Source organism: Ovis canadensis, chromosome 7 (genome assembly GCF_042477335.2).
Source record: "Ovis canadensis isolate MfBH-ARS-UI-01 breed Bighorn chromosome 7, ARS-UI_OviCan_v2, whole genome shotgun sequence".
Taxonomy (NCBI): Eukaryota; Metazoa; Chordata; class Mammalia; order Artiodactyla; family Bovidae; genus Ovis; species Ovis canadensis.
This window is the reverse complement of record NC_091251.1, coordinates 60,638,991-60,666,853: the sequence shown is the minus strand read 5'-3', so window position 1 is coordinate 60,666,853 and position 27,863 is coordinate 60,638,991. Positions and strand designations below refer to the sequence as shown.

General features: G+C 43.7%; 1 protein-coding gene and 1 long non-coding RNA gene across 2 annotated transcripts in view; one reads left to right on the top strand and one right to left on the bottom strand.

Moving 5' to 3' along the window:
- Positions 1-24,410, bottom strand: part of LOC138443621 (uncharacterized) — a 101,589-nt gene extending 77,179 nt beyond the window's left edge. The window contains exon 1 of the long non-coding RNA XR_011258225.1: positions 24,235-24,410. This is a non-coding gene — a long non-coding RNA (uncharacterized lncRNA). The remainder of the gene's footprint in view (positions 1-24,234) is intronic.
- Positions 24,411-24,455: 45 nt separating this feature from the next.
- Positions 24,456-27,640, top strand: FOXB1 (forkhead box B1). Its single transcript, XM_069596336.1, has 2 exons — positions 24,456-24,861; positions 25,140-27,640. Exon 2 carries the CDS (start codon positions 25,190-25,192, stop codon positions 26,165-26,167), a length of 978 nt encoding a protein of 325 aa, XP_069452437.1. The 5' UTR covers positions 24,456-24,861; positions 25,140-25,189; the 3' UTR covers positions 26,168-27,640.
- Positions 27,641-27,863: the final 223 nt, after the last annotated feature.

The following is a 27,863-nucleotide window of genomic DNA, read 5'->3' as shown; positions in this document are numbered from 1 at the left end:
GGTACAGGTTTTGTTAAGAATGCAACTTCTTTAAACAGCAATAGTTAACATCAGGAGCTGGTTAGCAGTTGAATAATTACATTAAATATATTCACCTCAGTGAAGACTGTAAACAAAGAGATATTAAGTAATTTTTTTCACAAGTACCCCTGCTGTGATACCAGCTGATCAGGTTTAATAACAACCAGCATTTCTACTAATTTTGCAAGAAAGATATGCTAGGGATAATTTCCTCTTCTAGAGTGAGTGTAAATAATCTATTTTGCAGCGAGTTTACAATGACACCATGTAGCATAACCACCAGCAATCAACTCAGAAATATAATTTTCAGAACTGTAGTATTTGCAAATTAAAGGACCAGTGTTAACTTCAGTCAGTAAAGAAAATAAACTTGATTAGCAGAATGCATTAATATCAATCAGCTTTGCAGATATTAATGTTCCCTGCTATATCCCAAGGTGTCTGTCTGTCTCACTTTCTTTCTCAGGAGAACCCCAAAGGAAAACACTCTTCATTCTAATTGTATTATTTTAATATTCATCTTGTAAACAATGCAATGTTTTTGCATGAAGGTAAAAATTCAGGTCGCTTTTTAAATAAGTCCTCAAGGAACTGGGGGATTAGAAACTCTAGTTTATTTTCTAATTGATAATGGAGAACACCAAAGGAATCACAGGCATTATGACATTATGATTTTCTTTTTATTGTTAAATATACTGTTACATAAAAGGGGCAACTCTGCTGTTATTCCTGTAAGTAATGTACAACCCTGATATGCACTTATAACATGGCATAAACTAAATACACTGTAAATAAAATGAAACTAGAAATAAATTTTTCAAAGTTCAGCCCTTGGTATAGATATTTAATTATATTATTTTGACAGTTTAGAAGCAAAAATCAGGCCAGGAAGTCATAGGTAGTTCAACAGCTCAAAACATGGTTGCTGCTGCTGCTGCTAAGTCGCTTCAGTCGTGTTCGATTCTGTGTGACCCCATAGAAGGCAGCCCACCAGGCTCCCCCGTCCCTGGGATTCTCCAGGCAAGAACACTGGAGTGGGCTGCCATTTCCTTCTCCAATGCATGAAACTGAAAAGTGAAAGTGAAGTCGCTCAGTCGTGTCTGACTCTTAGCGACCACATGGACTGGAGCCTACCAGGCTCCTCCATCCATGGGATTTTCCAGGCAAGAGTACTGGAGTGGGGTAAGGCTTAAAATCAAGACTAAGGAGGACCAAACTGATTCAAATAACTTCATTCTGTCTAATAGTCTTTCAAATGTCTTTCAGCACTCAACAACTTAAAATTTGCAATGACTGGCATCCTAACAAAAATTACCTTATGTTAAAAAAATAACTATAATTAGAATAAAAATTCCTCAATAAAAACAGATCCAGGGAGGATAGAAATGATTAATTACAATATAAAAGCTAAAAACAACACCTGAAATGAAACTTCTAAACATGAAAAACATAACATCAGAAATGAAAAGGTACTAATATATTACTAATGGTACACAAGACACTACAGAAAAAATAATGAGGAACTTAAATATATTAATCCAAAATGAGGCTAAGGGGGAAAAAATGACTGATAAAAATCAGTGATCTGTGAGACAATATCAAACAACCTAATAAATACAAAACTAGAGTTCCAGAAGGCAGCAGGGGCAGGAATAAAAAAAAAAGCATTCACTGAATAAGGGTGAAAACTTTTCTAAATGTGACTAAAATATAAACTGATAAATCCAAAGAGCTCAGTGAAGTCCAATCAGAATAAACACTCACATATAAAAGCATAACATAGCACACAAACATCCAATTACTGAAACAAGTGATGAAATCTTAAAAGCAACCAGAAAAAAAACAAAAGAATCCACAGAGGAACAAAAATGAGAACTATCATAGATTTTTAATAAGAAATCATGCAAATTAGAAGACAATGGAACAAACATTTTAATATACTAAAGAAAAAAAACTTGATACTCTAGAATTCTATACCTACTGAAAACATCACTTAAAATTTAAGTTAAAATAAGTATTTTCTTGGGCAAAAACGAATTGAGAGAATTTGTCACCATCAGAGCTGCACTATAACAAATGTTAAAGGAAGTTCTTCAAGAAGAAGGAAAATTATTCCAGATAGACACAAAGTAGTGAAGAGTAATGAGGTATATATTCAGGTAAGCATAAGATGTTTGTTCTCATTTTTAAATCTCCTTGACAATAATCGCCTGTTTTAAGCAAAAACAATAACAATGCATTGCAGGATTCACGGCACATATAGAAATAAAATGTATTATAACATTAGTACAAAATACAAGAGGAGGAAAATAGAAGTATATTGTTCATTTTACATGTGAAATAATATACTTGCCAGTATATTTGGATAAATTGAAATCCTATATTTCAAAAGCAAGCACACACAAAAAAGAGGTAAATAAAGAAATAGTATAGACAGTAAGCTAATAGTAGAGATAACATGGAATCATAAAAACATTCAAAAAGAAGACAATAAAAGGGCTTCCCTGATAGCTCAGTTGGTAAAGAATCTGCCTGCAATGCAGGAGACCCCAGTTCAATTCCTGGGTTGGGAAGATCTGCTGGCAAAGGAATAGGCTACCCACTCCAGTATTCCTGGGCTTCCCTTGTGGCTCAACTGGTAAAGAATCCGCCTGCAATGTAGGAGACCTGGGTTCAAGCCCTGCTTTGGGAAGATCCCCTGGAGAAGGGAACGGCATAAAAAAACATTCAAAAAGCAGACAATAAAGAGGGAGAAAGGGAATAATGAACACATAGAACAAAGAAAAACACAACACAAACAAAAAAGCAAAGAGCAAGACAGTAACTTTCTGCCCAGCCATATAAATATAAATATAAATGGTCTAAATACTCCAATTAAAAGGCAGCAATTGTAAAATTAGATTAAAATGTAAGACAGTTATATACTGTCTACAAGAAATCTACTTTAAGTATAATGACACAAATAGCTTAAAAAGCAAAAGGTTGGAAAAAGATACCACACAAATTCTAATCAGAATAAAGCTAATGTGGCTATATTAACATCAAATAACATAGATTCCAAACAAGGGATAAAAATGGACGTTTCATATATGAAAGGATTAACTGATCAAGAATGTACAATACTACTAATATATCAATATATGCAAGTAAAACAGAAATTCAAAATACATGAAACCAAAGACAAAAATGCTCAAAGAAAAAAAAGACAAATACACAATTTTAGTTAGAGACTCCAATACTCCTCTCTCAATAGCTTATAGAATGAATAAACAGAAAACCACAGTAAGAATACAGAAGACTTGAAGCACACTGTCAGCTTGACCTAATGGACACTAATGGAACACTCCATTCAATAACAGAATAAACATTTTTTTCAAGTGTACTTGGAACATTCACCAGAATAAATTATATACCATGCTATTAAAAAGTCTCAGTAAATATAGGGAATTCCAGGTACAGTGCAGTGGTTAGGACTTGGTGCTTCCTCTGCTGAGAGCTGGGATTCAGTCTCTAATTAGGGAGCTAAGATCTCATAAGCAGTGCGGCATGGACCAAAAAAAAAAAAAAAAAAGTATCAGACATATAATAGGATTAAAAGCACATAAAGTATAGTTTCTGACAACTAAACTAGAAATCAGTTTTTAAATCTGGAAATACCCAAATAATTAAAAATTAAATAACACCCTTCTAAATAACACATGAATCAAAGAAGAAATCACAAGGGAAGTAAAAATATTTTGAAGTGAATGAAAATGAAAATATATCAAGGTTACAGATGAAGCTAAAGCATCTTCAAAGTATATTGATAGCATTAAACACCTATATTGGGGGGGAAAAGGGTCTTAATTCAATAACATGTTTCCATCTTCAATTAAAAAAAGAAAATATTTTTAAATGAATTAAATATACTAGAAGCTGGAGGAAGGAAATAATGAAATCAGAGCAGAAATCAGTGAAATAGAAAACAGAGAGACAAGAGAGATCAATGAAACCAGAAGCTGATTCTTTGAAACTATCAACCAGACTGATCAAGAAAAAAGAGAGAGAAAACTAAAATAATATGGAAATATTTTTGCTGTTATTCAGTTGCTCAGTTGTGTCCAATTCTTTGAGAGCCCATAGACTGCAGCATGCCAGGCTTCCCTGTCCTTCACCATCTCCTGGAGTTTGCTCAAAGAAATATTATGACTAGCTTTATAGTCACAAACTACCAAAGCCCCCTTATAGATTAACCTCAATAGTATGGTATCCAATAAAGACACTTTAGTTTTAGATAGCAACTGGTCCACACACACACACACACACACGTACACACAAAACCTCCAGACCCAGATGGCTTCACTGATGAATTCTACCAAGCATTTAAGGAAGAAATAATATTAATCCTATGCAGACTCTTCCATAAAATATATGAGAAGGGACTGTATTCCAGATCATCTTATGAGACCATCATTACTCTGATCCTCAAGCCAAAAAAAAAAAAAAAAAAGATAAGAAAGCTACAAATTCCTTCATCAATTGAATCTAGTGAGTATATTATTGGCAGGAAAACTGCATGATCATCTCATAGATGCAAAGAATTCGATACAGTTTGCTATCCATTCATGATTTTTTTTTAATAATTTTTATTTATTTATTTAATTTTGCTGCAATGGGTCTCTGTTACTGCACACGGGCTTTATTTACATACAGCAAGTGGAGGCTACTCTCTAGCAGCAGTGCGCAGTCTGCTCATTGTAGTGGCTTCTCTTGTTGCAGAGCACCAGCTCCAGGGCACGTGGGCTCAGCAGTTGCAGCTCCCAGGTTCCAGAGCACAGGCTCGATAGTTGTGCCGCACAGGTTTACTTGCTCTGAGGCACATGCTCCTCCCGGATAAGGGATCAAACCCATGTTGCCTTCATTGGCAGGCTGATTCTTTACCACTGAGCCACCAGGGAAGCCCTCCACTCATGATTTTTTTTAAAGTCTCAGAAGACTAGAAATAGAAGGGAACTTCTTTAATTTCATAAAAAGCATCTATGAAAAACCTACAAGTACCATACCTAATGGTGAAAAACTGAGTCTTTTCCCCATAAGATTAAGAACAAAATGAGGATGTTCACTCTCACATTTCAACATTTTACTGGAGGTCCTAGACAGTGCAATAAGGAAAGAAAATGAAATAAAAGTCATAGTGATTGGAAAGGAGGAAATAAAACTGCCTTAATTCATAGATGACATGATGGTATACATAGAAAAATCTAAGAAATCTATATAAAAGCAACCAGAAATAATGTATGAGTTTAGCAAGATTGCAGATTACATGGTAAATATAGATCTATTATTGTCTATTTATATACTATCAACAAATAATTGGAAATTTAAATATCACTTAGAATAAAAAACAAAAATTTCTTAGCAATAAATTTATTAAAATATGCAAGACACTGTTCACTGAAAGCTACCAAATATTGTTGAGTAAAATTAAGGAAGATGTAAAAAATACAGCAAGATACCATGTTTCTAGAGTGGAAAATTTAATACTGTTAGGATGTTAAGTCTCCCTGAAACTGATACTTCAATAAAATCTCATTCAAAATCCTAGCAGATTATTGTAGATTTTGACAGACTGATTCTAAAAATTTATTTGGAAACATAAGCCAAAACAATTTTGAAAAAGAAAAATGATATTTGAAGGCTTGAACCTCAAGATTATTGTAAAACTATAGTAATCAAAACAATGTGGGAGTTCTGTGACCTAGATATGTGGAATGGAAAAGGAAGCCCAGAAATAAACACTGACAATGGAGCCTTCTCCAAAGGCAATTTAATGCAGACAGGATAGTCTTTTCAACACATGATGCCAGAACAACTGGACATCCACGTGCAAAAAAAAAAAAAAAATCAGTCTAGATACAGACACTACATCTTCCACAAAAATTAATTCAAAATGGCTCATGAACCTATGTAAAATGAAAAGCTATAAAACTTATAGAAGATAACCCAGGAGAAAATCTAAGTGACCTTAGGTTTAGCAGATGACTTTTTTAGATACAACACCAAAAGTATGATCCATGAAAGAAAAATTGGTAAGGTGGATTTTAAAATTAAAAACTTCTACTCTGTGAAAGATCCTGTTAAAATAAAGGCAAAAAACTGGAACCAACTCAAATATTCACTAACAGAGGAATGGATAACAAAATTATAGTATATCTGTACAATGAAATATGACCCAGCAATAAAAATGAATGAACTACATATACATGCAATAACACAGATGATCCTTAACCATTAAATGAAGCAAATGAAGCCAGACACAAAAGACCCCACATTTTCTGATTTTATTTATACGAAATTCTAAAAAGGCAAAGCTCGGTGGCTCCCCTGGTGGCTCAGTGGTAAAGAATCCACCTGTTAATTCAGAAGACATGGGTTGGATCCCTGGTCCTGGAAGATCTCTCATGCCTTTGGGCAACTAAGCCTGGCACCACAACTACTGAGACCATGCTCTAGAGCCTCGGAACCACAAATACTGAGGCTGCGTGCTACAACTACTGAAGCCCAGGCACCATAGAGCCTGGCTCTGCAGCAAGAGAAACCACTGCAGTGAAAAACCCATGCAAACATGCAGTGCAATTCGAGAGTAGCCCCTGCTCTCCATAACTAGAGAAAGACTGTGTGCAGCAGTGGAGACCCAGCACAGCCAAAAATAAATTAAAAAATTTTAAAGGCAAAGCTATAGTAACAGAAAGCAAATCAATGGTTGCCAAGGCTTGGGAGAGAGAACTGGCTGCAAAGAAGCACAAGGAAATTCTGGAGGTGTTGGAAATATTCTATCTGTTGATTGACTCATATTTGTCAAAGTTCACTGAACTATACACTTTTAAATGGGTGAATTTTATGATAATTACATCATATAGAAGTTTATTATTATTACATACTTATGCAAATGATATTCCCCCCAAATACCACCACCATCAACAGATAATGCTCTGTTGCCATTGCTTACAATGTCCAGAATTTCATTTGAAGTTTTGATGTCATATGGAGAAGCTAGTTATCATTCAGCTGCCCAAAACAGACAGTCAACCATATGTCAGCCACAATTTTAGGTTTGGGAAAATGAGAATATGAATAAAATGCAGTTTTATCTTTAGAACTCTTACAGTCTAAAAATAAAACTATCATTTTTAACATTTATAGTGTCCATATTTTACACTAAATGCTACTTGTACATATTAACTTATTTAATTCTTTCAACAACCCTATGATGTAGGTTGCATTGTTAATTCTTTTTCACAAAAAAGGAAACTGAGGAACAGAGAGGTCAAGTAAATTGCTCAGCTAGTAAACGCAAAACTGGAATTTGAACCCAAAGAGATTAACACTAAGGTGTGCTGTCCAATACAGTAGCCACTAGCCACATGTGGTCCCTGAGCACTAGGAATGTGGTTAGTCAAACTGAGATACATTGTTAAGTGTAAAATACAACCTGGATTCCAAAGACTTAGTGTAAAAAAAGTAGAATATTATGTTAATAATTTTTACAATATTAATTTCACACAGAATTTATATTTGCTATAGTAGGTTAAAATAAAATACATTAGTGAATTAAGTTTACCTGTTTCCTTTTGCTTTTTAAAATGTGGCTACTAGAACATTCAAACTTACATATGTGGTTTACATTATATTTCTATTGACCAGTACTACTCTAGATTCTGAAAATGTAACTATTCTACTCTTTCGGTGACAGGCAGACTTAAAAGTAATTATAAGCTGATATATGAGTGACAAAACAGAGGTGTGGACAAAGTATTATAGGAGTACAAGATGAAAACCATCAATTTGTGATCAGGGATAAAGAACCTGGTGATGAAGTCCCAGAGGAGGAATACAAACTGGGCACAGATAACAAGGGACAGGTCAATTCAGTCACCATGTCTTACACTTAGATAACATTTTACATTTCACAAAGTGAGTTCATATAAATGAATGCATTTCTTGTACAAGACACATGGATGCATGCACGTGCTCTCGCTCACTCACACAGACACACACAGTGAAATAGGTAGGCCTGTTTTACAAGCAGAAACTGAGTCTGAGAGATGAAGTCACTTGCTGAAGCTTACTCTGCTGGTAAGTATCAGAATTGGGATTTTAAGCCAAGTCTTTTGAACCCAAGATCAGGGAATTACCATATCATGGTTGCCACCAGGTAACCTGGAAATACTTTCAAAGAAAAAGGGCAAAATGATATGGGAGACAGGACAAAGGTGGTGTTATACCTGAGCCAGCTTTTATCAGTTCACCAAAGCTGGGTATGCTCATCTCATCCCAACTATTACCAAGTCATGGCTTGTATCAGTCATGGTGGGAGCCTTTGTACTATAGACATTGGCAAATACTACAAATGAAGATTTTTTCCCCACCAAGAGTCAGCTTCTTAGCACATCACTGAATAGACCATAAAAGGTATACTGAATGGCTACAGTGGCAAGAATCTGTTAAAGCTCTAGCTCTGTCTCTGACTGGGTGAGCTTAGGCAGATCGTATAACTTCTCTGGGTCCTAGCATTTTCAACAGTGAACAGGAACACTCCAATTTCAGTTATAAAGTAGAAGTCAGATCTCAAACTCTGGAAGCAGAGAGCCTTGAGTTCCCATCACACCTACCACTGGGAAACCTCTTGGTTTCCTAAGCATTCTCCCAACCTTTGTTTCCTTATTTCTGCAAAAAGGTGAAAGCAGAACCCACCCCTGAGGCATTTGTCTGTCAGAGCTCATCTACAGATATTCACTTTATAAAATTAAAAGACGCTTGCTCCTTGGAAGAAAAGCTGTGACAAACCTATGCAGCACATTAAAAAGCAGAGATATCACTTTGCGAACAAGGGTCCATCTAGTCACAGTCATGGGTTTTCTGGTAATCATGTACGGATGTGAGAGTTGGACCATAAAGAAGACTGAGCACTGAAGAATTGATGCTTTTGAAGTATGGTGTTGGATAAGACTCTTGAGTCCCTTGGACAGCAAGGAGGTCAAACCAGTCAATTTTATAGGAAATCAACCCTAAATATTCATCAGAAGGACTGATGCTGAAGCTGAAATTCCAATACTTCGGCCATTTAATACAAACAGCCGACTCACTGGAAAAGATCCTGATGCTAGGAGAGATTAAGCACAGGAGAAGAAGAGGGCAGTGGGGGATGAAATGGTTAGATAGCATCACTGACTCAATGGACCTGAGTTTGAGCAAAGTCCAGGAGATAGTGAGGGATAGGGAACCCTGGAGTGCAGCAGTCCATGGGGTTGCAAAGAGTCAGACATGACTTAGCAGTTGAACAACAACAACATTGACTTCATTCAAAATTAAAGGGGCTTTCCTGGTAGCTCAGTGGTAAAGAATCTGCCTGCCAATGCAGGAGACACGGGTTCAACCCCTTATCAGGCAAGATCCCACATGCCACAAAGCAACTAAGCCCCTGTGGCATAACTACTGAGCCTGTGCTCTAGAGCCTGGGAGCCACAACTGGGTGAGCCCACATGCCACAGCTACTTAAGCCCATGTGCCTGGAGTCCATGCTCCATAAGAGAAGTCACTGCAGTGAGAAGCCCTCACATTGCAATAGAGTAGCCCCTGCTCTCCACAACTAGAGAAAAGCCCGCACAGCAGTGAAGATCCAGCAGAGCCAAAAACTAAAAAAAATAAAAAATAAAATTATCTTTAAAGAAAACACACAGAATTAAAATCTGGGGAGCCAACACAATATTGTAAAGCATTTATCCTAAGTTTTTAAAATGTTAGCAAAAACTAAAAAAACTGGGAATAATTTTACTTTATTAATTCACTTAATAATAATAAAGTCATTACATGATAGCATAAATAATGCATTTTATTTTTGAAATAGCCATTCTTTCTAAACCCGCCCCCCCAAAATGAAAAGATTGCTAGTGATTTACATGTTTTGCAAATCTGCTTAATGTCTAGCTTAAAAGAAGACAAGAGTATTCTCATGTCTGTTTCTATATTCAATCCATTTCAAAAATCATGTTATGGTGCTTCTGAAAAACTCCACTGTACATTAGTGAAAAGACAAGAGTAGGAAAGGTAAGTAACATCTCACTTTACTGTGAAGGTTGTCCGAAGCTCATGAAACCCACGTACGGCTCTCAGAGAACTCTAGGGCCCCAGAACTACACTTTCAGAACTGCTGGCCTAATACAAAGCACTCAGTGGCTATCAGCCACTTTCACTTATAGTTTTCATTCCTCTACAAGTTATTGTGAGGGACAAATGAAAGGATGTATTTTTTAAAAGACTTCAAAATCATGAAGAATTTACAACATGAAAAATATTCCAATCTCAGAAGTTGGTGCCTAATCTTAAGTATGTATCTTCTTTCATCAATTGAAGTTTTTACAGTGAAGGGACCCCCCTGGTGGTTCAGTGGCTAAGACTCCACACTCCCAATGCAGGGGGCCCATGTTTGACCCCTGGTCAGGGAACTAGATCCCACATGCCGCAACTGAAGACCCTCCATGGCCCTGATGAAGGCTGAAGATCTCATGTGCCACAGCTAAGACCCAGTACAGCCAAATAAATAAAAATTTTAAAAAGAAAGAAATATTTATAGTGAAGTAAATTTATCAGAGCTGACCTACAATGGAATTAGTCCTCAGAAATGCTTATGGAAAGAAGAATGAATGGATGGAAAGATGGAAAGGAGGAAGGAAGGGCCTCTAATATTTCTTAAAGGCTTAGGGATATGCTGATAGAAACATTATTTTAGGTACTCATCCTAAGACTGGTAGGCTCTAGAAGCCCTGAAAAGTATTCTAAGTGTGCAACTACCAAAGCTATAGTGTCCACCAAGGAAAGAATTGAAATTCCTAGGGACCCAAGGCCCAAGAGCTATCCAAGTGGTCCTTCATGAGTAAAGGACCAATGTGAGTTGCTCCTCTTAGAAGAAATAGAAGGAATAAGCAAGATTTTCATCATGGAATCTACTGTGGGTCTCATGATAAGAGGAAATGTATATTCAGATTCTTTTCCATTATAGGTTATTATAAGATATTGAACATACTTCAATTTAAAAAATCAAATTAATATGACTTTTAAAAAAAAGTATATTGGTCAGTCTGCCTGCAATGCAAGAGACCTGGGTTCTATCCCTGGGTTGGGAGAATCTCTGGAGAAAGGGATCTTGCCTGGAGAATCCCAGTATTCTTGCCTGCCAAATTCCACGAACAGAGGAGCCTGGCAGGCTATAGTCCATGGGGTCCCAAAGAGCCCAACACAAATGAGCGACTAATACATACGCACACATTGGTCATGACCCCTTCAGAACTTAGCTCAAACAGGCCTAAGACAAAAGAGAAAGTATTGATTCACAAAAAGTTGAAGGCTCACTTGAAGACAAAGGATTCCATCTCTTTTCTTTTTCTTTTCCTCTTCCTCTAGCCCCTCCTCCTTCTTGTCTTCTCTTTCCCTCTCCCCTCCCGCTTTCTCTCTCTCTTGTCTATCCTTTCATGCCACAAATCCTGCTTCTGTTTTTGTCTCAGAAGTTCCTACAGTTCTTAACTGCAAGAAGTCCCAAGAGAAAGTTCTCTCCCAGCAGTCCAGAGTCCCGGTTTGCACCTTATTTACCTGCCTTGTGTTTCTATATCCATCCTTACAGTAGGACAAGGGCACTGAATTTAATTGACTTGTCAGTAATCCAAAACAATTTCTAACTGCCTTAGGCTTATTGTTTTGAACTTCATTGGGCATTTTATTACAATGTATAGAATGTCTGCTTATAGATTATTATAAATCAACCCATCCAAGGTATCTATCCAAGGTCAATGACAGGTATGTATGCAGCACTAATCTGCACAAACATGATTAGCAAAGTCTGTTAGAAGGGTGTTGACCTGGTCACCCTGTGGTATAGCAGGATAGAGGCCAACAAAATACTTTGTGTACACAAGTCACATTGTGCCTTGAAAAAAGGACCTATTTCCTGTTTCATTAAAATGTATTATGTTGGACAGTCCTAAGATGTTTACTAGAGTCTGGCCTCTGCAATTTATTAGAGCCATGGGGAATAGAAATGTTCTCTTGGAAACTGAAGTATCAAAATGGCATTTAACAGCCTTGTTTGACAGCATCAGAGTTTATCACGTCTGGCTCATTTTGAAAATTATTTCACATTAAATGTATTACCTACCTTTTAAAGAGAGAATGGAGAGGGGAAGAATAATCTTCTAATAAGAGAAAATTAAAACTCAGCTAATCAGGGAGAAAATGTTTCTAATCCAGCACTATAAATTCGGCAAAAAAAGATTTTTTAAAAAAGCAAACAGACCAGCTGGAAGGCAATAAAGCATAAATCTATGTTTGATCCACACCACTGCCAGCTGCTGCTTCAAGGGTCTGGCAAAACTAGCTCTTGTACAATAAGTCTACTTCTTTTATTCCTAGAGACATACAGCTTTTTTTGAACTTGGATAGTGATTTTATAGAGTGCTGTTTTATTTACTCTCAATTAATCATGCTCAACTGTAAACAAAGTGTCTGTTTTAGTTCTGCTGACAATTATCCACTTGTCAACATCTCCCTCAAGTACCTTCAGCATCTGGCTACCGCAGGAAACCTCTACATTAAGATGAATGTTTGTCTCTGTAAACTCAGGAATTCATTGGTTTCTTTAGCCCATCAGCAGTCAGGATTATATTCTAACAAATGTCACACAGGCAGCTTGATGAAGATATATATAATCAGGCAATAAAGGGTTTCTCAGGATTTCCTTTCATTCACTGTGTTTGCTTTGGCAAAAAGAAGAAAATGATTACAACTTGGGAATCTTGGTGGGCGGGCATAGAGCTGGGTCTACGACTTTGGATACTGTCCTAAACCACCAGGCACAAGACGACAGCTCAGAAGTTGCTGAAAAATCTGTCCCTCCATTAGTAATATTCCATTAGATCAACAGAATCAAACTGTGTTATAATTAGGGGTAATTTATGTAAAGAAGGCATATGAGTTTTGCTGCAATTTCACTGAGGTTAGGAAGGGGCATGACTTTATCCACTTTGCAAATAACCCTTTTACCTTAGGACACCTTTTTTTTGTTTACTTAAAATGTGTAGGGAACATAGGGGAAAGTTGCTGCCAAGATCATTAGTATTTTCCCAACAATAACCTGTTTTAAAGGCAAATATTCTATTTGGTGGGTTTTGTGGGATAATTAATAGTGTGTCCCTTGGAGCATCCCTTGGAGAAAGGAGCCCCAGGAAAATTAAACTCAACATACATACTGTATCCATTCTGTTCTTTCAACCATGAAAGAGGAGAGAAGTCACATGTACCACTGGAGGGGGGGGGCCTGCAGGGAGAGGGAGGAAGCGAGGCTCTGACAGACCAGTCCTCTGGGAGAATGAGTGGGTTATTTACCTACATTTTAAAACTGGGAGATTAATTTGCACTCACATCCAAATGGGAGAGATTCAAATCACTTAGCATCTTTCCTTGAAGTTGTATTCCTGGGTGAGGAGTGGTGGTAAGCCTGTGAGAATGTGGACCGCCAAGAGAAACCTGGCGTCCAGTTCAGCCCAGCCAGAGAACAGATCGATAGAAAGTGGCCGAGAGCCAAAGTCCAGAAAATTGACCTCCTCAGCGAGGGAAACAGGACCAGGATGGCGGGACACACTCGGCGAGGGCCTGAGATTGCTACAGAACCAGCTAAGGTAGATGGGGGAGAAACAGGCGGCAGGATGGGGACTTGCTGGGGAGGGGAAGTTAGTAGTAAAAGGGTTTGCCTCGCTCCTTTCTGACAAAAGCTGATCAATCTAACTGCATGTAATTGATTTTAATGAGTGGGGGATTTTCCTTCACATTAACGATTGCCCCGAGTCATCAGCCTGCGCGGGCTGCGACTCCCGGCGCAGACTCGGTCTTTCCTCCACGGCCAGCCAGTGGAACCTGGGCCCCTGCCACGCCGCCCAGCTTTGCGGCCCTAAATGGTAGAGAGGTTGGGAACCGGGATCCTGGCCGGACCCCCGCCCGGTTTCACCTGGTAATTTATGCACAATTAATTGAGATATCTTTTATACTTGATGTGTTGCAAAATTAATACCTAATTTATGTAATTAGTCAATTAACTCTAATTCTAGCATATGTTCCCAATGCCCAGAAGGTGTTCTGTTTCCCAGGTACTTATTTTGATGTCATAAAATGCAACTAATTAATTTTACATGCATATTAATTTGAGATCTCTTTAGCAGTTCCCTTTGTGCAAGTAATTTTAATATTTGTCTTTCTAACCTTTGCGGGCAAGATGGGTGGGGAGGTGCAGGTGAGCATAAGCGGCACGTGGGTGCGAACCCAGATGACGCCTAGCCTGAGGGGTGGCCCGGGTTGAAAGGGCAGGGTGCTCAGCAAGAGGCCTCAGGCAGCGGCCTCAGGCAGCCATGGGTGTGGATGTTGTGCTCAGCAGGCCTGTAGGGGGCGGCGCGGGTGTTGACCTCACAAAGTGCATTTTGCTCAAGCCTTTGGGAAACAGCGCGCCTTAGGGGCCGGAGGCTGAGAAGCCTGGGAGCGCTGACGGTGGTCACCGGGACACTTCCCGCGTCCCTGGACAATTGGCTCCGTGGCCAGTCACCTGCACTCCCCGGAGCCGGTGAAAGGTTTTTTTTTTTTTTTTTTTTTTTGCTTAAGGAAGGAAGACTCCTATTTCTAAGGCAGTCCCGGAGGCACAAAGCGAATAGGTTGCTCTGCGGTGGCGGCCCTTCCCTCCCAGACATCCAGGCTGTTGTCCGAGTGTGAGGAGCCGGAGAGCCTGCTCTCCCCGAAGCTGCCGGGTGCAGGGAGAGAGGAACCGCGCCTCAATCTCGGACTGTGCAAGCAGCCATCTGTCCTCTTCTGGCCCGGAGCGAAGATCAAGCGGGGCTAAAGTTTACTGTCCAAGTTATTGGGTGGCACGTTAAAACTTTTATCCTTTTTGGACAAATTAACGAGCAATGTAATTAATAAAATCAGAGAGTAGTGTAAGTGCTATGATAATGAAGTTAAATGAGTGCACAATAAAATATTCACTAATCCAGCGCATTGCCAAATATCCCCTTAATTCTGCTTAACACTAAAAGGGTTTTGAGCACCATAATGAGATTCCTCTGTCTGCTAATTAATTGACACGCTCCTGAATATTCATACGAGCCAGCACCAATACGTTCCTAATTGCACCGTGGAATAGATCTCAGAGGAAAGTAAATCGCCATAGACTTAATTAAAATAATGTATTCCAGATCTAGGACGGGAAAAGATGAGACATTTGCCTTCGAGCGCGCTAAGAAAGTGGCACCTGGTTGGTGGAGGGGAGAGATATCAAACGTCGGCGCCCAGCCTGAAATAAGCGGCGTGGGACGCGCTGGGAGGGAGTTCGACTTCTGAAAACAGCAGCTATGCTGCGTCCAAACCCCGCGGCTCGGAGGCGCTGGCTCCCAGGAGCGTCCGTGTTCCTGCCCTGCCAGAGGAAGAGGCTGATGAAGCAGAGTCTAGTACCCCGACCCGGACCAGCGCCCTTTCTTTTCTCTTTACCGTCTGTCCCCAGGCTTGTCCGAAAAGCAGTCTACAAAGACGCGTCGGGGAAGGTTGTCTGTAGCGAAATTGGCAGAAACTTTTCCTTGAGGTTGTCGAAGCCACAGCAGACCCAGCTCTCCCAACCTAAATAGCGATCTAAGAGAAGTCCTTGGCACTTATCTTTGGGGGAGGACGATAGCTCGGGGGAGAATATCGAATCCTGTGGATGCTGTCCTTTCTCCCGGCTCCTTTTCCCACAGAAAGCGCCGCCGTCCCCAAACCGCGCGGCTAAGTTCCTGGGCACATTGTCCCTTCCTTGTCGAGTCCAGTGCGAGGGCCCAACACAGCCGAGATTCCCTCCGCAGATAGGAGGGACTCTACTTTCAGCTGGATGGCAGAGCCATTTTTGTGTGGCAGAGCCACACAAGTGAAATTCCTTGGAAAGATGAGTCCCTCCACCCTCCGTCTTCTTGGGAAAAAAAAAAAAAAAACCACCACAGGTTAGAAACTAAAAAGAGTTTATTTGAAGACATACAAATGCATATTTATTATACACATGTAGGCATTAACAATGTAAATTACACCGCCAGCAGTTGCTGGTTGTTTATTCATTAGATCTTTAGAAAATCTACATTGCCTCCAGACAGCGCGATCATAATGTGAAATACACAAGCAGTTTACATAACCAACTTTGAAGCGGAGCTCTGTGCTACGCGACTCAGTCATCAACAGGTCGCGGGGATCCGGACGCGAAGGAAAACCTAAGTGGCTAATAGTTACCAAAGATCTGGGAAACCTAGGAAGCCCGCGGCTCCCTCTGTCCTTTTGGAAATGGGTAACAAATGTGGAGAAAAAAGAAAGATCTGATCCATTCTCTACGGTTCTCTATTTTACCCTATTTATGTACAGCTTTTTTTTTTTTTTTTGGCAATTAAAGAAAAATAAATGAAAAGAGGATGAATGCACGGAACTGAAAGACCGACCTTCCCCAAACTTTGGGTATTCGGGAGAACCAGTTAAAGACTTTGAACCCCAAATGCTGGGAGTGGGATGGGGTGGGGGCGGGTGAAGTGAGAGGTTTTCTTAACTGCCTGCACGGGAAGAAACGGCAGCCTACTTTAGTTAAAGGAATCTATCCACTCCACCAATCAAATCACTATGGCCACCATAAACAAATGGTTGTCAATCCAAAGAAAATCACCTGCATATCGGCCTTTTGGAATTAAATCCTTCCGATTCAGGATTCACCCAAAAGATGGAGAGGGGAAGGCACTTTAAGAGATAAATAGCAGTGCAGATTTACTGCTTATTTTAAATATATTTTTCTTAATAAAAATATTGAATAAGGGGGAGTGAGGGGCTGTTTACTATGGTGGCTGTGAGGATGGGTTGGGGCGGGGGCGGGGGGCGGGTGGATGTTGTCAACAACAGTTGTTAAGTGCGGAAGTTTCCTAAAAGCTACAGGGATGCTATGATCGGTCAAGTTAATGATTTATTCCCTTCTCCGCAGTCCATTACTTATGGTGGCCCACCACTCACTGTTGAGGTGTGCGGGTCATGCGTGAGGGTGAGAGTGTTTGAATGTTTTGTTACCCTTATCCCTTTCTTTCTTTTGGTTGTGCCGACAGGGTACATGACGAAATGCACTGCCGATCCCAGACACTGTGCATTGCTGGGAAGGCAGCTGGTTTTTTTCTCAGACCTAAAATCTGATATCCCTACTGATGCGGAAATTGAAACCTGAATTTGAGAAAGAAGGGATGAAGGTAGAGAGGGAGAGGAAAGAGGGAAGGAAAGAGATGAAGAGAGAGAGGAACGCCGAGGGCGGTGCATCCGTTTCTGTGGCGTTGGTACACTCAGGGCAACCGGGTATCCCCTACAGCTAGTCTGTTCACGGAGACCCACCAGGAGTAAGCGAAGTGAGAGCCTGGAGCAGAGTCAGTGCTGATGAGGAGGGCATACGTCAGGGGGTGGGCACCCAGCGCTGGGACTCGAGAAGCAAAGTCTTGGTCCCAGGTGAGACCTGCCTAAGCAGAAGGACCCCACTGCCCAGGGACCCCGCCGCCCAGCGGAGGCGAGCTCCTGGCCTCGCTGCTGGCCCCGCCAAGGCCCGCCTCCCAGCCATTCTTAGTTGGGGGAGGCCAGTAAGGATCAGCTGCTTTCTTTCTTTGGTGTCTTTCTTTTTCAAACCCGCTTTGTGGGTGGCAGCTCAGCGGGGGACGAATGGAGACCAAAGGGAAAAAAAGCCCAAACGAGGTGTGTGTGTTGGGGGGGGGGGGGGGGGGGCGGGCCACGGTTTGGGTGGGGAAAGAGAGAGAGAAAGAAATCAAATAGTTTCAACCATCCCAGGAACACAGTGAGTTTTTATATCCAAAGGCTGTTGTGGACTTCAGCGAGACCTGCTTCTGCCATTAAGAAAATACATACTGCATATGTCTACCGGGTTAAGCTCTCCTCCTCGTCTCTGAACAAACAAAGCAGAAGCCCAGGGTTTTAAGCCTGGAGACCTACAGGTTATCCGGTTTCCAAAACAAATTAAAACGGGCGAATGCACCAACAACTATTATGGATGCAAGATATTTTTCATTTCAGAGCTCTGCAGTTCCCCCTCTCCACAGAATTGATTTTATTCAAATTTCTGAGCAAAGGACATTTAACCTACTGTACAGGATTTAACTTAATATTCTCTTGCAATCACTATCTTAATTTTTCCAGATAATGCAGTCAAAGGAAACGAAACACTCTTCTCACTTACTGGAAGCTTTGAAACACCTCATAAAGCTAAAAACCTTCCCAATTCTGCAGTCCCTAAATCCTTCTCCCAAAATAACATTTTAAAAGTGGCTGCCTAACCAGAGATACTGACCTCTTCCCCCAAAGCTGAGCAAACAAGTAATTCTTGACAAAGAAAATTAATATGAAAAGTATAGGGTGATTTTTCTCCCCCTCCCCCCTTAAAAAAAAAAAAAAAAGACCCTTTGCTCCACCCCGCTATTAAACAAAACACAATACCTTTTTCTGGGTGGTACTGCACAGAAGTTGATTCAGTTTTGACAATGTTGTTTAGCTATCATTTGCTATTTTGAATGAATGGGAGCAATCCCCCCTTTTACAACATTTGTTTCCTATTATGGAGAGGTGCAGCAGTTGAGGGCAGACATGTGAAAGTGGCTGTTTGATTCTCTTTTTCATCCCCCTGACCCTGCTTTTGTCCCTCCTCACCCTGGGAATGTCACGCCTCGCTACTTCACTTTGAGATGCTCGAGAAAGTGGCTTTGTTATTCCCTTTTAGACATACACGAAATTGTTCTCATTCCCCCCGCTGTAAAAGATACTTCACATCGGGCCTCGGTTCACAAGTGCAATGCAATTTGGCTTAGTCCAACCTTTGTTCTGCTTGTACAAATGAGCGAACAGTGCACACATTATACAGTTGATCTACTGCTGTCTTAACCCCAGAGTTAGGGGCTGGGAGAAAAGCGAGTTAATCCCTTCAATACCAAGGTGGTTTTAGCAATATTTCCTCCAATAATAATAATAATAGATTTGAATTGCTGCTTCTATTTCACACAGCGCAGGGCAAAACTGGGGAGGGTTTAGTAACAACAAAAATCCTTCCACCAACCGTTGCCAAATAACTTTGGGACAAGTACATTTGTAGGTTTGGTAATGCCTGATTTAAAGCGATGCAATTATTAGTACAAAGAAGGGACTGGATTTGGAAAGTCAGGCTTTAAAGCCCTGAAATCTCAGAGCAAACCACTGCCAGCAAAGACCAAATGGTATTTAGCAAACAGAATCCAAAGAGAGGGCATTATGGGGAACCGGCAAGAGTTGTTTTCAGGGGCACTGAAACTGCCTGTTTACAATGGGTGGGGTTGGCACTTCTTGGGGATGGATGTCAAGCAGACCAGCCTCTATCTCTGGCTGTTTTTTCCTGCTTGAGATGGAGGGAAAACTGAGCCTTCCACGCTCTCCAAGCTGGAGCAGCTGCTTGGGAAATACTTCTATCATGTGTGAGGTGCTGCCATTCTCTTTCACACAACCCCAAGGAAAACAGATTTTAACTTCAGGGGCCCCAGCCATAGCCAGAGGCCATACCCATGGCCAGGCAGCAGAGACTGGGGAGGAGACACCTCTGAATATCAACACCCCGCCCCCCACTACACACCTCCCCCCCCCCCACACACACACACCCACCCTCCTGGTTTGGATGGGAGTTAACAGTGATCAGGAGGTGGAGGCTCTTGCCTCCCTCAGAATCCAGCAAGATTTGGAGGGGGCCAGGGGTATTGATTTTAGCCGGTATGCTCCTCATCAAAAGTTTCTCCTCAGTCTCTCTGATGTGAGTTAAGGTCCAAACCCTATGTAGCCCAGTCACCAACCAATTAAATACATGGATCCGAAGTTCCCTGTGAGATGTTTCTTCCTTCTGGTTTGAAATATAACTGTGTTATTTGGGCTGCCTGGTGCTTGGGGTGGCATTGGGGAGCACTGGTGAAGAGGGTGCCAAGTCCTTCTGCTGCCGGTTGGCCCTTGGCACGAGAGTGCCATGTGTCCCCTCCCCCACCTCTCTTCCTTGAATACTCTGATTTCACACCAGACATCAAACTGGCCTGGCAGTATGAGCCCAGACCCCTGGGAGCATGGGACAGCCATGGCCAATAGGCTTCCCGGATGCAGCGCCCACCCGGGTGTTGGTCTCTGGTGGAGCCCAAGGACCTGCAAGCCCCTGCTGTCCAGGGGCGCGAGGCTGAGAGAACTTCCTGAGCAGGGTCCCTCTGGTGCCCAGATCCTCAAGGTTAGAGCCAGGCTGTGCCATGCGGGCTGCTGGAGCTGCAGGTGTACATACGCTGAGGACAGTCTCCGGGACACTCAGGAGGACATTTTTTTTTTTAAACAAAAATTGACCACTGACAAGCTGAGGGAGTTTGTTTCAGTGCTGAATACCCCAGGAACAAAATCCTTTTTAAAGGAAAGCTAAGTCATTTCATGCCACCAAAGTCCAGCTCTGATGAAGAATGACAAAGCAGCACAGTGCCTTAGCGTGGGTTCTCAGAGAGACCAGAGGACTTGGGCACCTGCCTGAAAAGCTGGGGCGGGTCAGAGGAGGCACAAGCCCCCGACCTTCACCCCCACTTCCTAGCACTTTTACTGCCCATTTTACAGAGATGTTGGGAAAAGTGGAGAGAGGGGGAAAAAGTAAAGTGAAGAGAACTGAGGGACAAGAGTGCATTAGAATGAGGGAAGAAGGAGGGGGGATGGAGGAGAGGGAGGGGAGCACTCCCAGAGTGAAAGGAGGAGGAGGAGAAGGGGGCCAAGGAAGGCTTAGCCAAAGCGCCCCAGGCAGCACGGAGTTCACTTTCCAAGTTGGGAAGGCGGGTATTGTTTTTGGCGCCTAGGAAACCCTCAGAAGCTGCCGGGTACTCTCCTCCACCTCCCGTTGGTGTTTGGTAAATATTAACAAACCAGGGCGCGTTACTTTCTGGAGTGCGGCTGGAGCGGCTGGCATGGGCTCCGGATAGTTTTCCTCTCCTCGAACCCCCGCCCCCAAGCGCCAGGACCCCCACCCCCATCCCCGTTCACGCACACACACCTGCTTGACAACAGAAGGAATCAAAATCAATATTGTATTTGTCACCCCTCTGTCTCCTTTTTACTCCCTCAGCAGCCCCGGTGCCACTGAAGCGAATTGTGGATTTATGGAGGGAAATTAGCATAAATTATTACGAAATCTGTAGCCGTGTGTGGTCCAGCTTGTGAGAAAAGAGGCTATTGCGAACTCTCCAAGCAGAAAGGTGGTCGGTGGTGGGCTCTGCGGAGGTGATGAATGGCTATTGCACGAAAGAGATTTCCAGTTGGTTTGCACATGGGTATAATTGACTTATGTGTATTTTATACAGTTTTCCCAACAACTCCCTAAGCCTCCAGGTCGGATGTGCTCCCTCCCCAAAGCTTCTGTTTGCTTTGGGTTCCATACAATAGACTGATGCACTTTTCAAGATTTCTGGAAAGTGCTCCTTCCCTCCTCGTCTTCATAATACTAGTCTTAAAACGCTCTTTAAAGAGAATGCAAATCTGTCCCTTCCCCTGGGCTTTGTAGATCTTCAGGAGGAAATTAAGGTACAATTTTACAGCAAAGTACACTTTTTAAATGTGCATCTCACAACCCTTCACTCCTCACAGAAGACAAACTTGTGCCATTAGGAGCAATTTCTTTAATTAGTCCTGAGCATGGACAATGTGCCTCACTTCCCATTTTCACCGGAGCCAAACTTTGAGGGTCCCTACTTATATCCTCCCATTACCCAACTTGGTGGTGACAACTTTCCCAAGGAGACAGACCGAGATTTATCCCAACTCGGATTTTTTTTTTCACCCAAACGTTTTTACTCTTAGAATTTAGTTAATCTTCTGTTTACTCGGAGCAATGATTTCGACAGCCATACAAAGACCCTTTGCAAGGCAATTGTTAAAACAAAAACATTCCCTCTCCCCATCCCCCACCCTTAATACGCGGGAACTACTGGGGAGTGGGGGGGTATACACACACACACACACACACACACACACACACACACAGAGGGTAGAAAAGAATCGAAAAGAATCTTCCTGGCTGTTGCAGGGTGAACAGAGATCTTCCACATCCCGAATCCAACCCTTCTTAGAACACTATGAGTGTGTGTGTGGGTGTGTGTGTGTGTATACGTATTTTCTCAGAGGATCCTAAAACTTCCTGGAGGCTTCCATGCTAGTACCTCTCCCTCCCAGAAGGGCTTCTGCCTTGCCCTCCTTGTACCTCGGATTCCAGTTGCCTTCTGAAGCAGGAAAACTGGACCAAAGCCTTTCAGTCTGGAAAACATAAGCCCTCACTACTAGTTATCGGCGGGTCCGCTCAAGCTCCTAAGCTTCCTAGGCTCCTCTCTCAGGACCCTGGAGCCTGTCCTGGCCACGCCAAGAAACCCCTCAAACACTGCACCTCCTTAGGAGCTGAAGCGTGCTGCAATTCCGGCAAGTACCACTGCCTCCAGCCCAACCTCTGCAGAGGTCCCTCTTGGGTCCAACTGGTTTATCTGTAGAGGGTTTGTCAGCCTTTCTCTAGTAGTGCCCCAGAGACAGGTCAGCATCCCTCCCCCACTTGAGCACCCACCTCCTCCTCCTGGTTATTTTTTCTGAATTAAGAAGGTGACATTATTCTTTTCTTCAAGCACTTCTGTTAATATTGAAAAACGTGCGCTTGCATCTCAAGCAAGGCAGCCCAGACGCGAGGGCCATTTCAATATTAATGAAACTGTTTAATCTCCTAAATTCACCGTGTTTAAGTTACGTTTTGGTGAGTTATTGACCACCTCCGAAACTATGGTCAATGGAGGGTGTGTGCGTGTGTATGCGTGTCCGCATGTGCAGTACACACACGTGCATGCATGTTTAAAGATCCTTGTTTATGCTAACCCCAAACAGCTACACTAATAATGCTCTAATATCACTAAGTGTCAAAATGTCACACCCAGAAATTTCTCACCACCACTTCATCCTCCTCCTGCCAAAAAAAAAAGTTCTCATATTTCCAGACTGGAGATGATTTATTGTGGGCTACAGGTACTGAGTTTTTAAAAACAAGATAGTAGAAATTTCTTTTGAAAACCATAAAGGTTAGAGAATGTGCAGAAACCAGTGGGAATGCCTAGCATCTACGTTTGTAGATGGTATGCAAGCGAGCAGGGTTAACTCACTATTTCATAGCAGTTTGATGATGATGGTGACAACAATGATAATGATAATAATAATTCACTGACTCTCCAGAGATGAATCCAAACTGAAGGAAACCAGTTACCCACAGTAGGCAGGATGATCCTAGGCACATCCCCATCCTCTCCTCTCCAAAAAAGGAAAATCCTCTGGTTCTTTGCAAATCTAGAAGGTAGTGCAGTTTTAGTGGGGCCGCAGGCAGCTTTTGCTGGGCCCTCTAAACACTACATAACTTTTTTCTATGTAAAAAAGGGGGGATGGGGAGAAAGTTTCAGCTGTAAAATGCAAACTTTCAGCCCACCCTTACTCCTCTTTTAAACCACCTGCGGAAGGCGAGAGACAACTGTGTAAACCAAACTCAGGCCCTCCCCAGGTCTCTGCACCGTCTTCCCCAACAGCCCCAGAGCTTCCATCCTGTATCTAACCAGATTCCTGGAGGACTTTTAAAGTGAAGACCTTGCTTATTTGCCCAGATACACTATTTTAATTTTTTTTAATTTGGCCAATACACTTAGATTCAAAATGGGCTTTTACACGGGGCTGTCCGATAGTTGTTGTTTTTTTTTAAATTTTAAAATCCTCGCTTAAAGCTACACACCCACTGTGCCGCGTTAAGGAAGCAGCCTAGGAAGGTCAAATCAAACTTTGACCTGCCTCTCGGAGGACTAGGGGAAGGGTGTATTTTCATTACAATAACCCATGTAACCATTCCCGGGTAATGCCAAGCGCAGGGAAAGGGTCTGCTTCAGGGGAAAGCTGTGCCTGAAGTTAGCCAACAATACAAACCCGATACACTGCAAAGGAAACAAAATACCCCAATAGCCAAGCAATTTCCATGTCAAATACCATCTGCGCAGCAGCTCCGTCTGTGAATGTGAGTGGTCGCCTGTAGCCTGTATCCCTGCTCCCGCCGCTACCACCCCATACCTTCACACCGCACACCCTGGCCAGCGCGTCCTGCTCCCACCGGTGGCAGAGGCTCTTCCCCCTCGCCCAGTCTTGAGCTGGAAGTGATTCCTATTGGCCAAGGTGTCCATGTAAATAGGTGTGAAAGAAACCAGAGCTGGCCAGGCTCTTTCCCTCTCGCTCAGTCCCCTCCCTCTGCATCCCCCGCTCCCCCTCCTCTTCCTCCTCCTCCCAAGGCGATTGTCATATGATAGCTAAGAAGTGGCACATTAATGAAGCACCGCTACAGGGGTCTTTTCTGCTCCTGTCACCGCTTAAAACTATCAGATGGTTCGAGGGAGGACATGGAGGCAGCTACCTAGCTCAGCGGAGCTGCGGAGCCCAGAGCAGCGCCCTCCGGAGCCCCGAGGCCGCTGCTGCCAGCGTCCGCGCCAGAACTCCGCAGCCGAGCTCGGCCACCCGCGGAGCGCACGGCCAGAAGCGCCAGGGACCGGGCGGCGCGGGGCGCTGCGGGGCTGAGCTGCTGAGCTCAGAGACTTACGGAGCCCAGCCGAACCTGTACACTGCGCCCTGGCTGCGCACCGGGAGGGACAAGGCGAGCAGCAGCGCCATCCCGGATGCGGACGCACAACTTGGGGCAACTTTAAGGTGAGCGGCTCACGGTTGCATCTCTACCCCCAGTTCCCGCTCCAGGTCCGGGCTTACTTCCAGGCTACCCTCACGCCGCTCGCCGGCTTCCTTTCCCGCACCCCCTGGTTGCGTCCCACTCGACACACAAAGTTGGTGGCTAAAGAGCTTAGACTCTGGCTGATCCAGCGCCAAAGCCCCCTACTTGCGCCACCCCCGAAGTCTGTTCTTGGCCTGGTTGACCTCGTCTGTGCATCCACGTCCTCCTCCCTCCCCCGCTTATCTTTCCCCCTTCCCAGATCCGAGCAGGCCCGCGCGGACCCAGAGCTAGGAGGGGGCAAAGAAGAAGATGCCTCGGCCGGGCCGCAACACGTATAGCGACCAGAAGCCGCCCTACTCATACATATCGCTAACCGCCATGGCCATCCAGAGCTCGCCAGAGAAGATGCTGCCGTTGAGCGAAATCTACAAGTTCATCATGGACCGCTTCCCCTACTATCGGGAGAACACGCAGCGCTGGCAGAACAGCCTGCGCCACAACCTCTCCTTCAACGACTGCTTCATTAAGATCCCGCGGCGGCCAGACCAGCCTGGCAAGGGCAGCTTCTGGGCGCTGCACCCCAGCTGCGGGGACATGTTCGAGAACGGCAGCTTCCTGAGGCGCCGCAAGCGCTTCAAGGTGCTCAAGTCGGACCACCTGGCGCCCAGCAAGCCCGCTGACGCCGCGCAGTACCTGCAGCAGCAGGCCAAGCTGCGCCTGAGCGCGCTGGCCGCCTCGGGCACGCACCTGCCTCAGATGCCCACGGCCGCCTACAACCTGGGCGGCGTGGCGCAGCCCTCAGGCTTCAAGCATCCCTTTGCCATCGAGAATATCATCGCACGCGAGTACAAGATGCCTGGGGGGCTGGCCTTCTCCGCCATGCAGCCCGTGCCCGCCGCCTACCCGCTCCCCAACCAGTTGACTACGATGGGCAGCTCGCTGGGCACCGGCTGGCCACACGTGTACGGTTCCGCAGGCATGATCGATTCAGCCACCCCCATCTCCATGGCAAGTGGCGATTACAGCGCCTACGGCGTGCCACTGAAGCCTCTGTGTCACGCAGCGGGCCAGACACTGCCCGCCATCCCCGTGCCCATCAAGCCCACACCGGCTGCAGTGCCTGCCCTGCCCGCGCTGCCTGCACCCATCCCCACCTTGCTCTCGAACTCGCCGCCCTCGCTTAGCCCCACGTCCTCTCAAACAGCCACCAGCCAAAGCAGCCCCGCTACTCCCAGCGAGACGCTCACCAGCCCGGCCTCCGCCTTGCACTCAGTGGCGGTGCACTGACCCGCAGAAGCCGGCGCCCCCTCTTGTTCCCCTCCCCGCCAGCTCACTCGCCTCCCCCGGCTCCCAGTCTTGCCCTCCTCGACTTGGGACACCCTAATTTGTCCATTTCACCTTCGGCCAACCCTCTCTTCCCCGTGAGAACTTTTGTTTTGGACCCAGGAAACGAAACACAAACTTGCAGATGGGCCAGGAGGCGCGCGAGGGAATTGTCCTCGCCCCCAAGAGGGAAAGGCAGGGAACGCCTGAGCCAAGTCGTGCCATGCCCGGGGCCCCGAAACCCTCTCCCACTGAAGAGGCAGGGGAGTTCCTGCCTCCTGCCGCCTCGGAGAGGAGCGCGTGTTCGTTCGGCCCGGATCCGCGAGGCTCTGGACACGGCGCCGTTAGCTCCAAGCCCAGAGAAACCGTCTCCGAGGTTTCCTGGAACATATCTCCCCTAAGGGCTGCAGCCACCCAGCGGAGAGCCAGATCTCTGTTTACGTCTTGGAAATCTGCAGCGAAAAGGGACCACTAACTTCCTACCCTACTCGCCTCCGCCCATCCGGCAGGGGCTGGGCGGACCACAGCTTCCCTGAGAAGCGGCCCTGCGTCCACGGCTTCTGCAGAGTTTTTTTGTTTTGGGTTTTGTTTTCTGCCAGAGGCTCCTGGTGCTGGGAGTTTAGGGGAGAGGCTACCAAGCTGGGAAGGAGACGTTTGTCCTCAACACAAACAAAATAAAAGTAAAAGTAACCTTGTATGTTTACAAAGCGCCCGGTAAAACGTAAACAGTGAACTTGAATCCGTATTGCTTTGGCGGGCGAGCGGGCAAAGCCCACTTTACAAGTACCTGTTGTAATGTGAATGTTTACTCTGCATTTCTGGCCAGGTTTAGGGGAGGGAAGGGGTGGGTATGGGAAAGTTAATTAGGATGTTAACTTTCCGATTACTTAGAGACCTTTTAAACTATTTATTTTATTGTTGGAAGGAAAAAAAGAAAATGAAATAAGTCCAAACTAAGAAACCATCAAGGGCAACCCTAGAAGAACTTAGAGAAGCTGACTGGTAACATGAAGGAAGTGTCACCGGATAGGTCTCCCATGGACAAGTCTTTCTGTTTGCTACAGGAACTTTTTCAAGAAGCTCAAGGGCTGCAAAGAGATGTAAATGATTGTGAATAGGAATGATTATACACTGTGTAAAATGCACTTTTGTTTGCTATATTCCTTTAGAATCTTAGGTAATTTGCTGGAAAACAAACTGTTGTTCTGGTGTGACCTGCTTAAGTTAAAAAAAAAAAGTTGTAGTGTCATCAGAGCTGTACCATTGTTACCTTTCATTTTCTCTCCCTCCCTGTACAGAATTAGCATGGCGTTTTAAATATTGATGTTCTTGTTCCCAGCATGCCTGTTTTAAGACAAAGAATTTTAAAAAGGTGTCTACATTAAATTATGAACCTAGTCCAAATAATATTTTCTCATTAAAATATGTAAATTCAAATTTTAGTTGTGTGTGTTTTTGAAAAGTTGCTACAAACAATAAGTCTACCAAAGATAGATGTAGTGCTTCTCTAAGCATGCTTTCTGCAATTCATTGTCTGAGTAGTTTGTCATTTTCATAACTTATTTTGAAAACAAACCTCCTCTTATGCACTTGCAGACCAGGGGAGAAATTATTCAGATGAACTCTTGAAGACATTTGCCCAGAGAGAGAGTTGAAATAG